General features: G+C 57.4%; 2 protein-coding genes across 3 annotated transcripts; both read left to right on the top strand.

Moving 5' to 3' along the window:
- Positions 1 to 308: 308 nt before the first annotated feature.
- On the top strand, positions 309 to 8883 carry LOC139013796 (interferon regulatory factor 4-like). Of its 2 annotated transcripts, XM_070420109.1 has the most exons (8): positions 309 to 548; positions 4990 to 5179; positions 5487 to 5584; positions 6381 to 6492; positions 6595 to 6660; positions 7390 to 7761; positions 8358 to 8476; positions 8712 to 8883. In XM_070420109.1, exons 1-8 carry the CDS (start codon positions 309 to 311, stop codon positions 8841 to 8843), a joined length of 1329 nt encoding a protein of 442 aa, XP_070276210.1. In that variant the 3' UTR covers positions 8844 to 8883. The 2 variants fall into 2 exon arrangements, with proteins under 2 accessions (XP_070276210.1, XP_070276211.1); XM_070420110.1 differs by lacking the exon at positions 6595 to 6660.
- A 2710-nt stretch (positions 8884 to 11593) lies between these two features.
- On the top strand, positions 11594 to 12937 carry FOXS1 (forkhead box S1). The gene has a single exon (XM_070420111.1). It carries the CDS (start codon positions 11663 to 11665, stop codon positions 12695 to 12697), a length of 1035 nt encoding a protein of 344 aa, XP_070276212.1. The 5' UTR covers positions 11594 to 11662; the 3' UTR covers positions 12698 to 12937.
- Positions 12938 to 17431: the final 4494 nt, after the last annotated feature.

Genomic DNA, 17431 nt, shown 5'->3' with positions numbered 1-17431 from the left:
CCACCACCACCCCTGGGCACGGGTAGAGCCCTGGCTGTCCCACGCCTTGCCCCCAATGGGCCTTGGCTTCCCTGGCCCCTCCAGCTGACCTGTGCAGGAGGCCCCACGCCCTCTGGGCCAGGCTACACGGGGAGGGACCAAAGCAAAGGGCCTCCCGGGAGAAGGGACAGAAAGGAAAGTGAAACCTGCCGGGCCAGACTTTCGCTTTCGCTGCCTCCACGCACCACCCAGGTGGCCCCGCTGTCGCCCTTCGCGCTGGGGGCCCTGTCGCTGCCGGCCCAGAGCTGCCCCCCAGCCCTGCATCCCCGATGGCCGGCGACCCCTGGCGGAGGGAGGAAGGGAAGGTCCCCGACGGCGACAACGGCGGAGGACCCACGGCGGGGGCCGGGGGTCCCCTGCGGCTCCGTGACTGGCTGGTGTTGCAGGTCGAGAGCGGGAGCTACCCGGGGTTGTGCTGGGAGGACGAGGGCAAGACCCTCTTCCGCATCCCCTGGAAGCACGCGGCCAAGCAGGGGTACCAGGCACAGCAGGACGCGGCGCTCTTCAGGGTAAGGGGCAGGGGCTGGCCGGGAGGGCTGTGGAGGAGCACGGCCCCAACCCCAACGCCTAGAGCACAGGCGACGATGCTCTGGGTGACCTGGGCGCTGGCCTGGCCCTTGGCTTCCATCGTCTCTAGTGTTCTCCACGGATGGAGACCCTCAGACTCCCTCTTAAAACAGCAGCCCCGTGGCTGCATGACCGCACCGACCCAGCCCCACGTCTCACAGAGGCCTCTCCTCCCTCTCCACTGCGTGAAATTAGGTGCCATGGATGGGAACTCCCTCCGCTTGGGGACATTTTCCATGCTTCCCAGCACCAGCCCTTCTCAGGGGCCTACCCCTCCAGGGCTACCTCCCTTTCTTCAGTCATCACTCACTTCCCATAACGTGTGAGGTCCAGACTCTCCCGTACGCAGTAAGGAACCAACCAACCAACCACGTATCAGGCCACCAGCACCCCAAACACCGCACTGTCTCTAGCTCCCGATCCTCTGGTCTCCCCATCTCCTGGAAAGAGTCTCCTGGCCACCAACTCCCTCACTCATAGCCCCCCAATTCCTTCTCCCCGTCCTCTGCCCCTTCTGGCTTCTGTCCCTCCTGCTAATGTTTTTAGGTGCCAAATCTAAGGATGCCATCACTGTCATCTTCTTTGACCCCTGGTGGGGGTGGGGGGGCGTCCTGGATCTGGGGCACCCTCCCTCCTCCTTGAAACACATTCATTTGGTTTCCAGAATCTCTGCCTCCCCTCACACACACACCCTGCCCTCCATTGTTCTCCTACCTTCATGGCCCCTGCTTCTCAGCTTCCAACCCCTCCCTCCTCTCCTATTTTGGGGCTCTCAGCATCCACTCCTGGACCTTCATCTTCATGTCCCATTCTCCCCTTCCACAGCCTCAGCATGGAGCCCAAGCCTGTTGGTCTCATAGTCCCCAGACCTCTATCTTCAACACCACGCGCACCAGCTTGCCCCTACCAGCATCCGTTTCTAGAAATGGAATATTGCACACATTGCCACCCAGATCCCAGAGCCAGGGACCTGAGCCCTGGCTTCCTTCCTCCCTTCCAGTCTCATTCTTCTCCACTACCAAGGCCTGCTGGCTCTTCCCAAAGAACCTTCTTCCATCCGTCGACTGGGACCCATTCTACAATCTCTCACCAGGACGTCTGCTGTGACCTCATTGAACTCCCTGGTCCCCCTGTCTCTCAGCTCTCCCCTCAGTCCTCCAGAGGGATCTTTCTAAATGTAAATCTGGCCTTGCTGCTCCCCTACTCGGAATCCTCCCATAGCTCTGCATTGCCCTTGTGGTAAAGTCTCAACTCTTTATCGTGGCCTCAAAGCCCTGGAGGAACTGCTCATCCCTGACCTCATCTCTCTCCACTCCCTCCCCTCCCCAACTGTAAACCCAGCCTGAGAGTTCTTTCCGTTTCCAAATGCTTCCTGGCTCTCTCACCATTGGACCTTGGCACCTGCTGTTCCCTCTGCTAGAGCACCTTCATTTTCATGTTCACCTGCCAACTGTCATCGGGCTCAGCTTAAACGCTTCTTCCTCAAGAGTCTCCCCCGATGCATTCATTCAATGCATTTATTAAGTCTAACTCAGAGCTTCTCCCCATTCATCCCTGATTCCCTCTGCTTCCCCCACTGAAACCACTTTCGCTATGAATTGTAAGTGCCCGGTGACACTGAGCACAGAGCCTGGACCACAGTAGGTGCTCAGTATTAAATAAGTGTTTGCATGGCCTTATGTGCTGCTGTTCAGAGGGGAGAGATTCTGCAGGCTGGCCCTCCCCATCCTTCTGGCTGCTTTGAACATCCCTCAACCCACCACTGACACACACATGTGACTCCCTGGCTTCACACCTTCCTGGTGCCCAAAGCCCAGGGGATACAGCTTGGCCTTTGAGGACATTCATGATCCAGCTTCAGCCTGTCTATTCCTTGTTCCTCTCCACCTTTCTCCACCACATACATTATTTGTGGATTTCATGTTCGCAAATTCACTCACTCGCTGAAATCTGTAACCCCCAAGTCAACACCCAGGCACTGTTGTGGCCGCTTACAGACACCTGCAGACGAGTGAACAATCTAAGTCCCTGGGCGTGCACATTCCCAGCTGAGGGTGAACAGGTGACGCTCTGCCTTCTTGTTTCGGCTCTCATACGATAAGCAAATGTCCTTTTTGCCCTCTATTTAGTGCCACATTTTAAATATTTTTGTGCTCTTTTAAAAAATATTTTTACTGATTTTTAGAGAGAGAGAGAGAGAGAGAGAGAGAGAAGGAGGAGGAGGTGGAGGAGGAGGAGGAGGAGGAGGAGGAGGAGGAGAAGAGAGAAACATCAAAGTGAGACAATACATGGATCAGCTGCCTCCTGCACGCCCCCTACCGGGGATCGAGCCTGCAACCCCCGCATGTGGAGGTGGAGAATCCCTCAGGGGCCATCAGGAGCTGCTCCTGTGCCCCGGCTGCGGCTGCAGGTGCCGCCCCAATTGCCCCTCAGGACCAGGGGGAGGTGGAGAAACCGTTTGGGGTGATCAGGCTGGCACTGGGTGGGACTGCAGCACGGGAGCAAAGAATTTTCAGTCACCACCAGAGGCTTGCCCCATGACAGTGGCAACCTGCTTGGTCTGTCGCCCCCACTCACCTGCTTCACCATCCCACCGCAGCCGTTCAGTGTCCACCATGTTCTGTGCGCGCTCCCTGGTGGTCAGTGCACGTCATAGTGACTGGTCGTTCCGTTGTTCCATTGTTCAGTCTATTTGCATATTAGAGTTTTATATACTGATATCTATAAGGTATCCTGTGGAAATACACACAAAACAAAGTTATTGATCACTTGATGAAAATGCTTCTAGCCCTAACCGGTTTGGCTCAGTGGATAGAGCGTCAGCCTGCGGACTCAAGGGTCCCAGGTTCGAGTCCGGTCAAGGGCTGTACCTTGGTTGCGGGCACATCCCAGTAGGGAGTGTGCAGGAGGCAGCTGATTGATGTTTCTCTCTCATCGATGTTTCTAACTCTCTATCCCTCCCCTTTCTCTCTGTAAAAAAATCAATAAAATATATTAGGAAAAAAAAGAAAAAGAAAATGCTTCTAGATGCTGCCTAGACTCTATAGTGGATATCCATTGCACACACACACCCCATCCACTTTCCCAGGGATGGACATAGCACCACAGTATTCCTGCAGTAGATATCCCTGGGCCCTTCACGAGCCTCTGTGAGAACTCCTTTTGAATTGGAATTTCTACTCACAGGGTATGTTTCTACTTAATTCAACTAGGCATGCCAGATGACCATCTAGACCAGCAGTTCTCAACCTGTAGGTCTCGACCCCTTTGGGGGTCAAACGACCCTTTCACAGGGGTCGCCTAAGACCATCGGAAAACACATATATAATTACATATTGTTTTTGTGATTAATCACTATGCTTTAATTATGTTCAATTTGTAACAATGAAAACACATCCTGCATATCAGATATTTACATTATGATTCAAAACAGTAGCAAAATTACAGTTATGAAGTAGCAATGAAAATAATTTTATGGTTGGGGGTCACCACAACATGAGGAACTGTATTAAAGGGCCGGGGCATTAGGAAGGTTGAGAACCACTGCTCTAGACGCTCTGCACCCATTCCACGCCCATCAACTCTGCCCACATCGCTACCAACTCCTGACATTATCCAACTGGCTAAATGTCAGCTTACAAGAGATATCTCTATGTTTATTTGCATTTCTCTAACTCTAATGCATTTAAATACTTGTATGTTCATGGGCTTATGGTTTCCTTTTCTATAAATCATTCATTCTTGTTGATTTGCAGAAGTTTTTTGTATGTCCCAGATTTAGCCCCTTGCTCATTTCAGACATGGTTAATTTGTTTTGCCTTATGGTTCATGCCTTTGAAGTTTTGTTTCCAAGCATTCTCTGCTCCTAGAAGTTTTTCTCCTATGTTATCTTCTATTAATTTCATAAGTTTACCTCTTACTTTTGGTTTGTTTATCTTCTGGAGTCCACTCTTTGTATGTGGCAATAGGTTAAGATTTAATTTTGTGGTTCTCCAGGTAGCAACTCACCACATTATTTTATATCCTGTCATCCTATTTATTTTTTATGTATCACAATCCATAATCTGGAATATAGCTGTTACCACTGAGCTGTTTGCAGCTGTCTTTTCCCATCAGACTGGAGCTCCTTGAGAGCAGGGACCATGTCTGTCTTGTTTCCCGTTCAGTTCCTAACTCGGGCCTGACACACAGTAGGAGTTCAAGGAATATGGGCTAGATGGAGGGAGGGAGGAAAGAAGAAAGGAAAGGATGGAGAGGTGAAGGGACAAAGGATCAGAGAGAGAGAGAGAAGGGTGAGAGGCAAGGGAGGCCCTCATTCCTTTTTGTAACACCAGTCCCCCTACCCCAGGATACTCCTGCCCAAATACCCTTGCTCATCCCCAGGCCTGGGCCATACACAAGGGCAAGCACCTGGAGGGCACTGACAAGGAGGACCCCTCCACCTGGAAAACACGGCTTCGCTGTGCTCTCAACAAGAGCGTGGACTTCCGTGAGGTGCGTGAGCGCAGCCAGCTGGACATCTCCAACCCCTACAAGGTCTACCAGCTTGTGTCGGACAGTGCCCATGGCCCAGGTACCGTCTTGCCCCTGGAGGTAGTGGCCAAGAATGGCTCTCTGGGCAATAAGAACCTCACTTTGCACATCGTAAAATGGGAAATGGTGGGCTTATTGAGCTTAAACTCATGGGCAGGTAAACAGAGAAGGACCCTTAAACCAACCAGTTAATCTCCCCATTTGAAAAGGAGGAAACAGGCCCAGAGAGAGGTGGGTCTTGCCTGAGATTATGCAGTGAGCTGGGGTACCCTTGTCTGGGATCATCTCAGTTGAGGGGGGTCCCCTTGGGGGCCAGGAAACAATAGTCTATCTCTTACTCCATCTAGTTTCCAGGGCTAGTGTTTCCTCTGAAGAGGAGGGCGTTCTCCAGAGCCAGCAGGAGCCCCTTAGAGGAGTGATGGAGTCCGCCTGCAGGACAGACCAGGTCAGTGTGTCCCCTGCAGCCCTCAGCCTTGCCAGCTGTCACCTTGTACCCAAACCACCCTCTCTATGGTCTCCAACACATGCTCTCGCCCCCTCCATGCCCACCCTTCCCATCAGCTCTACTTCACCTCTGCCATCACTTTCAACTCCATCATTCTATGCACTTCGCCTCCATCCTGTGCAGCTCCCTCACTGTTGCCATCACCTCCGTTATCTTCAGCTCCATCACTGTCTGCATCAACGCCATTTTCTCCAAGCTTCCTCCCTGACCCCTATTCACCAGTGGGTCCATTACCCTGACCCCAGTCACCCCATGAGATCCAGTTCTACCACTGAATTCCCTTCACTGTCATCACCTATAGCTCTCTCACCCCACCATCTCCATCTCCATCACTGTCTGTATCACCCCTACTATCTCCACCCCGTCACCTCTCCCCCATCATCAGTGGTTCATTGCTCTGTCCCCATCCCCCCATCAGTCTAATCCATTCCTCTCTCTCTAGTGCTCCTATCAGCATCCATTCCATCACTCTGTCCCGCTATCTCTATCACTTCTGTTCCCCTTTCACTCCTAGCACTTTCCCCCCTATCATAGTGAGCTTCATCTCTGACGCCATCACCTCCAACAACCCCATCAACTCTCTTTTTACCTCTATGGGGGAAAGGTCTGGAGCCCTGAAACCTCAAATTCCTGTCAACCCCAGGTGGCCTTCAGCCTACCCAGACCTCCCTCTGCCCCACGGCAGACAGCCTGGGAGCTCCTCTCCCACCTCACTACCCTCTCTCCTGGTGCTCAGGCTGGCTCCGGATTAGCCACCGAGGATGAGGACAGGGAGCAGCCCCCCCGGCTGGCCCAGCAGGGCTCATTGGCACCGGCTGCCTGGCTCCTAGGCCCTCTGGCTGACCACAGTAAGTACTGGGCTTCCTCACCCACCCCTGCATCCTCCCTGGCCTCCTCCAGGCCCTTGATCTAAGGGTGGGTGGTGCCTGAGTGCGTCCCTCCGTCCCCAGGGTACCAGGCTCAGGACCTCTCACACTTCCGGAGCCCTTCGCCCTCTGGGGACTTCAGCAACCCCGGTAAGGAATCTAAAGGCTCTCCCTTCTGACCACTGTGCAGGCCCGGGCTGGGGCCCGTTAGCCTCTGTCTCCCACCCGAAGTACCCAGCCCAGACTCCACTAACGACAGCCAGCTTTTGCTGAGGGCTTCGTCTCCCAGGCATCCTTCTAAGCTCTCCCCACAGTCCTGAGAGAGAGAGCCTCCGATGCAGAAGCCAGACAGAGGTTAAGGACCTCGCCCAGGGTCGCACAGCTAGTGACCCGGGAACGTGCCTCACAGCTCCGAAGTGCCAGTGAGAGGTTCAAAGCCCGGGGCCTGGCTGCAGAGCCCACAGCCCTAACCACTGAGCCACTGCTGGCTCCTCACAGGGGCGGCCGCTGCTCTGTGGTTAATTCCACCGGCATTCATGTACTTGCTGGGAAGAAGCTCCTAACATCCCAGCGGTGGGGCTGGAGGGCCTCGGTGTGATGCCCCCATTGTACAGAGTCCCGGACTCTCTGCTTCTGAAGCTCAACCACCATTTCGTTTATACTGGAAGCTGCGATTATTTGCCACCACCGCCACTGCTAGGATGATTGCTATCACTTCTCGGAGGAACCGCCCAAACTCCCTGAGGTGGGGGGTGGGAGCGCCTCAGGGCCCTCTGCCCTGTTGAGTGCTGAGACGCAGGGGGGGGGGGGGGGGGCGGGGGGCGGCAGGTGGGAGCTGGCGCCACCCTCACCAGGCGGCCTCCTGGCCCCTCTCCGCAGATTGCTGGCTGCACGTGCGACTGTTCTATGGGGCGGAGCTGGTGCGGGAAGCCACCGCGCGCACAGCCGAGGGCTGCCGTCTGGGCCCGCGCGCAGCCGTGGACTCCGCGGCGGAGCGCCTCCTGGGGCCGTCCCGAGTGGCCCAGGTTCGCTTCCCGGAGCCGCCGCCCGGAGCCCGCGTGCTGCGGCGCCTGCTGCCGCACCTGCAGCGCGGGGTGCTGCTGTGGGTGGCGCCCGAGGGCGTGTTCGCCAAGCGCCTGTGCCAGGGCCGCGTGTACTGGCGCGGCCCGCTCGCCCCGCACCGCGCGCAGCCCAACAAGCTGGAGCGCGAGCGCACCTGCCAGCTGCTGGACACGCGCCGCTTCCTCGCTGGTAGGTGGAGCGGGTGGGGCCGGGGCGGCTGGACACAAGGGGGGGCAAAGGGATGTGGGCAGAGGAGAGTGGGCACACGAGGTGTGGGAGCAGGGCCATGGGCTTCAGGAGGCTGGGCCTGGGGTGGACATCGAAACAAAGGACATGGCACAGAAGCACCGGGAGTGGGAACAAAGATGGCCATCAGGAGAGCTGGGCACAGGTATTGATGTAAACATCTGGGAGATAGAGGCGGGAACAGGCTGGGGGCATTGGGTTTGGGGCATACGCAGAGGCGTGTGCAGGTGTGTTGTCATAGGGCAGGGCACTAGGCATAGGTGGGCGACAGGGGCACTGGGCACAAGATAGGCTAGGTGAGTGGCACTGGGCATGGATGGGCATAAAGGCCGAGCAGTGAGCGTCGGGGCACAAGACATGGGGCATAAGCGCTGGAAGTGGGAACGGATGTAGGCATAGATGTGGAAGTGGGCATAGGGCATGTGTGTACACAATGGGGATGCGGGCTCACAGGACATGGGCATGGGATATGAGCGCAAGGTGGGCACCAGGTGGGAAGTCCCACCTTGGCCCAGCCCCTACAGTCTCAGTGCCCGCAGAACTGCGGGCCCACCTGCAGGACGGTCGCCCAGAGCCCGAGTACCAGATCCGTCTGTGCTTTGGCGAGGAGTACCCGGGCCCCCCTGACCAGCCCCAGGAGCGGCTCCTCATGGCCCACGTGAGTCACCTCCCCGCTCCAGTCCCCACACCCTCCAGTCCCCTCCTAACAGCCCCCCACTGCTCCCTCTAGTCCCAGCTCTGCCCCTGACCTGCTCTATGCCCCTTTGATCAGTATGACCCTGCATGTAAAATGTGTGGGGAGGGGCCATCATTAGGGCTGTGACTGCCCACGGGAACAAAGAAGGTGGGTAACGGAGAGAGTCGGCCCATTGTCTCACCTCCCACCCCTGCAGGTGGAGCCAGTCTTTGCCCGAGAGCTCCTCCTGCACACAAAGCACCGCAACCACCGTGCCCGGCGGCGAGGCCCCAGGCCCCACACCCCTGATGGCATCGCTCACTTGATGACGCAGCTGAGTCAGCCCTGAGCAGCCACTTCTTCCTCACACCTTCTAAAGTCAGCCCCCCACAGGACGCAGAGCCCACCCCAGCTCTGCCCAAACTGAGCCAGTGGACTCGGGCCTCCCCCCACCCCCCACCGAGCATGGGCTTCAACCTCTGAGCTGCGGAGATGCAGCCCTGGAGCGCAGTGTGTAGGTGGATGGCCTCACAGCTGGGCCTGGGGTGTCAGGCGGAAACCGAACTGGACCTTGAGATTCCAGAAACAGCAATTAGAGCAGAAGAAATAAGACTTTGTTTCTTTGTGGAGAGCCCAACATGCCTATAGCAGTTCATCTAAAACAGACCTTACCTGCGACTGATCCATGACAAGCTTTGCTTAAAGCTGCGTTTACCTCTGAGGGGCTCTGAGTTTCCAGACTCTTCCTCCTACCTGGGTCTGGGGTGCGGGGAGGGGGTCCCAGAACAGAGGACTTGGCCTGACCCTGGGACCTTGGACGCTAACCACTAAACCACCAGCTCCAGGAGACACTTTCTTCGGAGAAACTGAGTCAGGCCCCCAAGCAGAGCCCTGAGGTAGAAGCCAAAGTGGGAACTAGGAGGAGTCCAGCCCCTCCCCGAGCCCCTGCAAACTCTACAAACTGTAAGTTGTAGGAAATTCCTGAGACTGGGAGGGGAGCCCCTCCACCATGAGGGCAGCTGGCCCTGCTTTGTCAGTAAGTCACTGTTTTCTGCCCCTTTTCTGATTTCCGACTTGTTAGGGCTGCTTTTACAGGTGGCGTCATAATAAATCTCTTTCGGTGATACATTAATAAGTCACATGTTGCCCGGATGGCATGGCTCAGTGGTTGAGTGTGGACCTATGAACCAGGAGGTCACAGTTTGATTCCTGGTCAAGGCACATGCTCAGGATGTGGACTCGATCCTCAGTGTGGGGTGTGCAGGAAGCAGCCGATCAATGATTCTCTCTCATCATTGATGTTTCTCTCTCTCTCTCTCTCTCTCTCTCTCTCTCCCTCTCTCCCCCTCTCCCTCTCCCTCTCCCTCTTTCTCTCCCTTCTTCTCTGAAACAAATAAGAATATATATATTTTTAAAAAGTCACTTTTATGGGGGTGAGACTATGATTCAACAAAGGACAGAAGTCAATCAGATCACTGTTTTTTAAATTCATTCAACAAATGTTGGTTGAACACCTGTTCCAGGCCAATGCTGGACATTGGGATAGAGCAAAACAGCATGGTCCCTACTCTATTGGGGTTCACAGCCTGTTTTCCAGTGGAGCCCCAGGGATTTCTCTATCCCTGCCCCTCACAGGAGAGGTGATGTTAAGGAGTTACAGAATCCTAGGACCGAGGTTGAAACCCTAGCCTTTTCATTCCCTAGCTGTGTGACCTTAACCAAGTCACTGCACTTCTCTAAGCCTCAGAGTCCTCATCTATCCAAAAGCAGCTCTGGAGGCCTCTGGAGCAGGGTTGGTCTGAGAAGTAAATGTGGAGAAGGGAGGTGAATGGACCTGGCATGGAAAGTGGCACACAGTAGGTGCCCTCTGACTTGGTTACTTGTGGTTCAGAGAACATGGAGGAGGCTGCCCCATCTTCCAGAAGTCCTGAGTGTCTGTGCTGGGCTTTTTTTTGTACCCCTGGCCCAAGACTGCAGCTGGCAGGGAGCTCAGTTCAGAGTGACAGTCCTCAACCATGTCCTACTCTGTGCTAGGCTCGCAGAGGGTGCTGGATACTATGTAAGGGAGTCTTTTGCCTCCTCACCGCAGCCCAAACAGATGAAGAGTCACCAGCTCCACTTTAGAGATGGGAAACAGGCTCAGCCAGGGTCAGGGACTTGCTTGAGACACCTCATGGGAGAGGGCATATCTCTGCCCAAATGTCTGTCCTCCCTGCACCACTAGAGGGCGCCAGGACTCAGCCGACGGGGTTTGGCTGGCTCTCATCACCATCCCAGGTGCCCCACCCCACATCCACATCCACCCTACTGAGAGGAGATTAGGGAATAAATAGTGTGGCCTCAAGGGCTCTGCATTGTGGGGAGTAGGGAGAAGACCACGGCCTGGGAGGAGGAGAGGAGGAAAGGGGAACTGGAGGTGGGGACTGGAGAAGCCCTGGTGGCTTTTCGCACGGAGACTCCCAGTTCCCTAGCTCAGCACTTAGGTTCTAACTTCTCCCCTCTCTCATCAGGGATGACTGTCTCTCTCTGTCTCTCTACCCCTCCCTCTCTTGTGTCTTGTGTGTGTCTCTCTCTGTATCCTCCTTTTTCTCTCTATCTCTGTAGGTTTATTTCTCTATTTCAGTGACTCTTTTTCTGTATACTACGTGCGTGTATGTGTGCACGTGTGTGTATTTTCTGTCTTATCTTTGTCTCTTTATGTCTCTGCCTCTATCTCTCTGTGTGTGTCTCTGTCTCTTGCTATATCTCTTCCTCTCTTTGTCTGTCTCTGTCTCTTTTTTCCCCACTATCTCTGTCTCTTTACATCTCTGCCTCTATCTCTTTTTATTTCTATCTCTGTCTCCCTCTGTTTCACATCACCACCCCCCCCACCCCACCCCCCCCACCCCCCGCAGCCACCACCACACAGCACATGTGGGCTGAGGGTCTCACTCAGTCCCTTCCTTCCCAACTTCTTACCCCTGGCAGCTGCTCAAAACTTCCCAATCCAGGCCTCTCCTGCCCGCCCCTCTTGGGCCTTGGAGGAGGGGGGTAAGGGGAGAAGGGAGGGCAGCCTGGCGGGCCCACCCCTTTTTGCCTTTCCAGGCTGGGAGGCTGGGCCAGCGGGCCTTTTAACCAGCCTGGGCGGGCTGTACCGGACACCAGCCCTGGACGCAGTGCCTGGCTCCCATGGTCCTGGCAGCCGCCAGCCCGGCCAGCCCAGCCAGCATGCAACAGCAGCCCCCACCCGGGCCCCTGGCCCCTGCAGCCGAGCCCACCAAGCCCCCCTACAGCTACATAGCCCTGATCGCCATGGCCATCCAGAGCTCCCCTGGGCAGCGGGCCACGCTCAGCGGCATCTATCGCTACATCATGGGCCGCTTCGCCTTCTACCGCCACAACCGGCCCGGCTGGCAGAACAGCATTCGCCACAACCTGTCACTCAACGAGTGCTTTGTCAAGGTGCCCCGTGACGACCGCAAGCCAGGCAAGGGCAGCTACTGGACCCTGGACCCCGACTGTCACGACATGTTCGAGCACGGCAGCTTCCTGCGCCGACGCCGACGCTTCACCCGGCGAGCAGGTGCCGAGGGCACCACGGGCCCGGCCAAAGCACGCCGAGGACCCCTCAGAGCCACCAGCCAGGAGGACCCCGGAGTCCCCGATACCATGACGGGCAGGCAGTGCCCGTTCCTGCCAGAGCTGCCGGAGCCCAAAAGCCTAACTTTTGGGGGACTGGTGGGGACCTTGCCAGCCAGCATGTGCCCGGCCACCACCGATGTCAGGCCCCGGCCATCTGCGGAGCCCAAAGAGGTGCCCACACCCAAGCCTGCAGGCTCAGGGGAGCTCCCCATGGGCACCTCGTCTTCCTCGTGCCCGGCCTTTGGCTTTCCTGCCAGCTTCTCGGAGGCTGAGGGTTTTAGCAAGGCCCCTACGCCCATCCTGACCCCCGAGGCGGGCCTTGGGAGCAGCTACCAGTGCCGGCTGCAGGCCCTGAATTTCTGCGTGGGCCCCGACCCCGGCCTGGAGCACCTCTTGGCCTCAGCAGCGCCCTCCCCGGCGCCTCCCACCCCTCCTGCTTCACTGCGGGCCCCGCTGCCCCTGACAGCCGATCCCAAGGAGCCCTGGGCTGCAGGCAGCTTCCCTGTCCAGGGAGGCTCTGGCTTCCCGTTGGGGCTGACCCCCTGCCTATACCGGACACCAGGAATGTTCTTCTTTGAGTGAAGCCGGCCTGGCCTTGGGCAGTCCCTGCCACTCCGCCGGCCAGGCTGAGCCTGGCTGTAGGATCGGGGAGCTCTCAAAGGACCCAGGGCTGGCAAGGCAACGACAACTGCGACAGGAAGCCAAGATTGGAGTGTGGACACTCAACCCACCCCCAGGGCCTCCGGACAGACTCGGGGGGAGGGGAAGCAGAGCCCCCGTGAGGTGTCCTCTGTGGCTCTCGGCCAATAAAGCCAGTGTGATGATGAGGGTCAGCTTGCTGGATGGTTGGGGGCTGAGGGCCGGGAAGCCTGGTCTGTGTGGGGTGGCTGTGGTGTGGGGTTGGGTGGCAGGTGAGAGATCCGGGTGGAAATACTCCACATGAGGACTTCTCCTGCTGGGGACTTTCTCGGGGAGTTTCCCAGGCAGGCAGAGGGAGGGGGAGCAGGGAATGGGGTAGAGAGAGGAGGGAGGCAACCATGAGAGACAGCAGGCAGGGAGTGAGGCTGGCCTGGCCTGAGGGACTGGCTCTCCAATCCCAAACTCTGTGACTCAGCTGCCCCCGTCACGATGGGTCAGGATCACTGTGACCATTCGTGACATTTACTCCATCCCAGCAGCTATCCTCTCGCCAATCCTGTGTGGGATGGGGTGACATCCTCATTTGACATGGAGGAGTCGCAGGCTTGGAGAGTCTGGGGTCCTAGCTTCGACTCCAGATGGCACCGGAGTGGCAGAGAGGAAATGGAAACTGGGTCTGTGTCCCCCCCCAGGCCTGGCCTGCAGCGTGAGAGGACACAGGGTGCCACGCCGGGAGAAGCAGCGCTGGGGGTGTCCGGGACGGAGCTCATGGGGCTGGAGGGCAGAGGGTTCAAATGCCAGTGGTAAAGGGGGCACCGCTTATCCCTCTCAAGGCTCAGGGGCAGGCACCAGTCCCCGCTCTGGATTTTCTGCCAGAAGGGGGGCTCCTGGGTCCCAGCTCTCTGAGCTCTCCTGGTGACTTCTCTCATCGGGGGGAGGGGAGCGGCTGTCCCGGGTACGGCCCAGAGTGACAGAGCCCTGGCCTTTGGCCTTCTCTGGCTGCCCGCTTGGGGCAGCAGGAGAAATGGGTGTATTGTGCCCCCATCAGAGGAAGGCCTGAGGGTGTGGAAGCTCACTGTCCCCACACTCCCTCATGTCAGAGTGGCTGAGGCTTCCTTCCAGAGCCTCAGTTTCCCCATCTGGATCCTGGGTGTAGGGAGAGAAGGGCCAGGACACAGAGGAACCCCCTTTCCGGTCTTTGGTGTAGTGGTCTGGAGGGTCTTACAGCCCCCAAGGTGACACCCAGGGGGCTGCAGACCCCTTCCTCGGGCGGGCAGCCCAGGCCCCTGCAGAGGCGCTTCCTGGGCAGGCAGCCACACGGCCTTCAGTCTCTGCTGCTCCCTCCTCCCTCAGCAGGTCCCCTGGGGCTTGGGAGGAAGCGAGCCCGGCTGGACAGCCCCAACTGTCTGGTTCCCACAGACTCCAGGGCCAGGGTGGAAAGGGGTCCTGCAGGGTGGGGGCGAACTGGGGCCGGAAGGGGTTGAGAGAGTGCCTGGCCAGCTGTGGGGGCCCTCCCTTCCATGTCTGCTGGACCCCAGCCTGGAACCCATGGAGCGATGGGGAGAAGGAGAGAGGGTCGAGCCTGTCCCATTAGGGCAGCCTCAGGGCTGAAAGGGGAGGAGAGAAAGGTCCTGTGTGTGGGGACATGGATGAGGAGAGGGCAGGAGGCTCTTGTGTGGGTCGTAGGTGGTGTGTGCTTGTGTGGGTCAGTATGTCTCAGAGTGTGTGTGTGTGTGTGTGTGTGTGTGTGTGCGCCTGTGTGGGTCAGTATGTCTCAGTGTGTGTGTGTGTGTGTGTGTGAGTGTGTATGTGTGTGTGTGTGTGTGTGTGATGCACAGAGACAGTTACAAGACAAGGACAAGCAGATTCAGGGAAGGAGGCCTCGGCCAGGCACTGTTCCCTGTGGTGCATTCCTCTGGAGACCTGGTGACCCCAGTTCCTTCTCAGCCTGAGTCCTGAGCTCGTAGGAGGATGGGGAGGCTGGCCTGCCTCAGGGAGCCCCGGCCTCTACATCCTGCCCAGCCCTCCCCTGAGGAGGTTTGGCTTCTGAACTGAGGGTGGGGGCTTGGGGAGAAGAATGCTGCACCTCCCCCCCCCCACCCTTTGCCCTGGGGACACCCACACCCAGGAGCACGGACTCAGCTCTGGGCATGAGCCCCCTCTCCGCGTCCCTCTCTGGCTCCCAACATAGCCAAGAAGTGAAGACAGGCCCCCTCAGTCCCAGTCCCCAGCAGGACCCTGGGCTCGGTGCCTGCCTTGGACTCGCTCTGTAAGACTGGACCAGTGCCCACCTCTCTGGCCCTGATTTCATTCCTTTGCCCAAGGGGGTTGGGGAAGCAGGGAAGCAGCCTGACTTTTTGAGTCTGCCCCAGAGGAGGGTGTGGCCTGGGGGGTGGCCTGGAGGGGCTCTCATCCCCCAGGTGCTGGCCCAGAGGCCCAGACATCATGATCTCACGTTGCCCTCTGCTTGCTGCCCAGCCTGCGGACCCCACCCACTGGGCCTTCTGCCCTCACATTCTTTCCATGACCAACAGACACCCTCTGGCTCCTGCCTGGCCACCCCCACCTGGGGGTAGACAGTTCTTAGCAGAGATTCGGAATGTCCAAGCTGGGCGGACCAGAGAGTGCACCTCCGCATAGATGACGAGACCGCCAGAGAAGGGAAGTGACATTCCCAAGGCCACACAGCAGGGCCTCCTGTACCCACCCATGGCTCCCCGCTGCTGCTGTAAGCTGTTTCGGGATAAGGGCCATCCCATCTGACTGCTTCAAGGACCCTTTCCACTGCCGACTTGTCTGAACCAGGAGGAGGTCACAGCCCCCACTCCTCCTCGAAGGGCAGGGCAAAAAGGGCCCTGAGTCACCTTGCTAAATCCAAACTGAAAACGGTAAAACCAGTGGTATTTCAGGATGTTCCAGAGTGTTTAATCACAGCAGCTCGGATTCTTGGAATATCAGAGTTGAAAGGGCGTCTCCCGCTCAATTTCTGAACCCTCTCTGCACCAAGTAGTGCATACCACGTGGGGTTCCAGGAAAAGGGAGCCCCTGACTTCAGAGGCACCCCGCACCCTTTGGCAGCTCCAAAGGGCTGTCAGGAAGTTCTTCACCTGCTGGTCCGTTGGTCTCTGCTCTCCCTGCCCCCAAGGCAGCCACCCCCACCCACAGGGCTGGGCCTTTCTCAGCAGCTCCTCCGCCCTCCACATCTTATCTCCCCTCCTGCTCTCCCGCCCGCCCACGTTTCCTTCCCTGGTTTCTGGCATTCCATTGCCCAGAGTTCACACTCCTTCCCACACCCCAGGCAGCCCCTGGGCCAGGGGTGGGGAGACCTTCTCCCTTGGAGGGCGGGTGCTCAGACGCCACCAAGTGATGAGGAAGAAGGAAGGGGGAGGCCATGGCAGCCAGCCTGGCATGTCTGCCTGCTGGGAGTGTACAGAACCCAGGAATCCAGGCCTCAGCCAAAACATCTCCCCACACGGGCTCCCATCTCCCCAAGAGCTAAGCTGCCAGAGGCAGTAGGTGCAGTGGCTGAGAGTAGGAGCTCTGGGAGCCCAATTGCCTGGGTTCAGATCTGAGCTCTGTCAATTCCTAGCTGTGTGACCTTGGGCAAGTTGCTTTCCCTTTCTGTATGTTTCTGTGTTTATCTATAAAACTAGGGGTGGGGGGTGTCCCTCAGCCTGGCCTGCACCTTTTCGCAATCCAGGACCCCTCGGGGGATGCCCGACTGCCGACTTAGGATCGGGCCTAAGCCGGCAGATGGACATCCCTCTCGCAGTCCGGGACCCCTCACTCCTTACCACCCACCTGCTCGCTGCTCCTTCCTGCTTAGCTCGCTGTTCCTTAGCGCTGCCACAGAGGTGGGAAAGGCTCCCACCACCATCACTGCGCTCGCCAGTCATGAGCCCGGCTTCTGGCTGAGTGGTGCTCCCCCTGTGGGAGCATTGAGTGTCTGCCCCCTGGTGGTCAGTGCACATCATAGCGACCGGTCATTCCACTATTCAGTCGATTTGCATATTAGGGTTTTATTATATAGGATGTGGACATTAACAGTACCTACCCCCATGGGGTTGTTGTGAGGATTGCATGAGCTAATATTTGCAAGGTGCTTAGAATAGAGTCTAGCACATGGAAGCTGCAATATAGTTGTTAAGTACAATAAATAAATATTTGGGCCCCCAAGGAAAGGCCAAGCTGCTGTGGAGGTGGGAGGATGCAGGGGAGGAAAGACTGTGATGCAGACAAGGCTTTGGATGTAACTCCCGGCATCTCGTCTTCCTGGCTGTGTGACCTCGAGCTTGTGGAGTCACCTTTCTGAGCTCCAGTTTCTTCATCTGTTAAATGGGGATAATGATTCCAATTCCCAGGACTGGTATGTGGGAAACCCGCACAATATGTGCACCATTCAGGCCATGAGAATAGAGCTGGAACATAAGCCAGCCCCCCCGGAAGGTCTTGTAACCTCAGCGCAGTCCTCTCTGCCTCTTGCCGCTGCAGAACTTCCCTCCCGGCAGGTCTGGAGGTGCCTGGCCCCCTGTTCCTACTGGTAATTGGCTGTTGATGCAAAGAGGCAGCTGGTAGGGCTGACGGAAGCATTTCCAGGCTGAAAACAGGCCAGAGTCAGCCAGAGTCCTGCCTGGTGTTCCCTGGAAAGGCCAGGGCCCCCTGCTCCTGACCACAGTC

Source organism: Myotis yumanensis, unplaced genomic scaffold (assembly GCF_028538775.1).
Source record: "Myotis yumanensis isolate MYYU_CA2020_CCGP unplaced genomic scaffold, mMyoYum1.0.hap1 SCAF_7, whole genome shotgun sequence".
Classification (NCBI taxonomy): Eukaryota; Metazoa; Chordata; class Mammalia; order Chiroptera; family Vespertilionidae; genus Myotis; species Myotis yumanensis.
This window is presented reverse-complemented; position numbering and strand designations above follow the sequence as displayed.

Excerpts from the sequence above, each read along its gene's own strand:
- FOXS1 (XM_070420111.1), top strand. The coding sequence starts at position 11,663 with ATGGTCCTGGCAGCCGCCAGCCCGGCCAGCCCAGCCAGCATGCAACAG.
- LOC139013796 (XM_070420109.1), top strand. The coding sequence starts at position 309 with ATGGCCGGCGACCCCTGGCGGAGGGAGGAAGGGAAGGTCCCCGACGGC. Across the intron at positions 5,180-5,486 it reads GGACAGTGCCCATGGCCCAG|TTTCCAGGGCTAGTGTTTCC; the intron begins GTACCGTCTTGC and ends TACTCCATCTAG. Across the intron at positions 6,493-6,594 it reads AGGCCCTCTGGCTGACCACA|GGTACCAGGCTCAGGACCTC; the intron begins GTAAGTACTGGG and ends CTCCGTCCCCAG.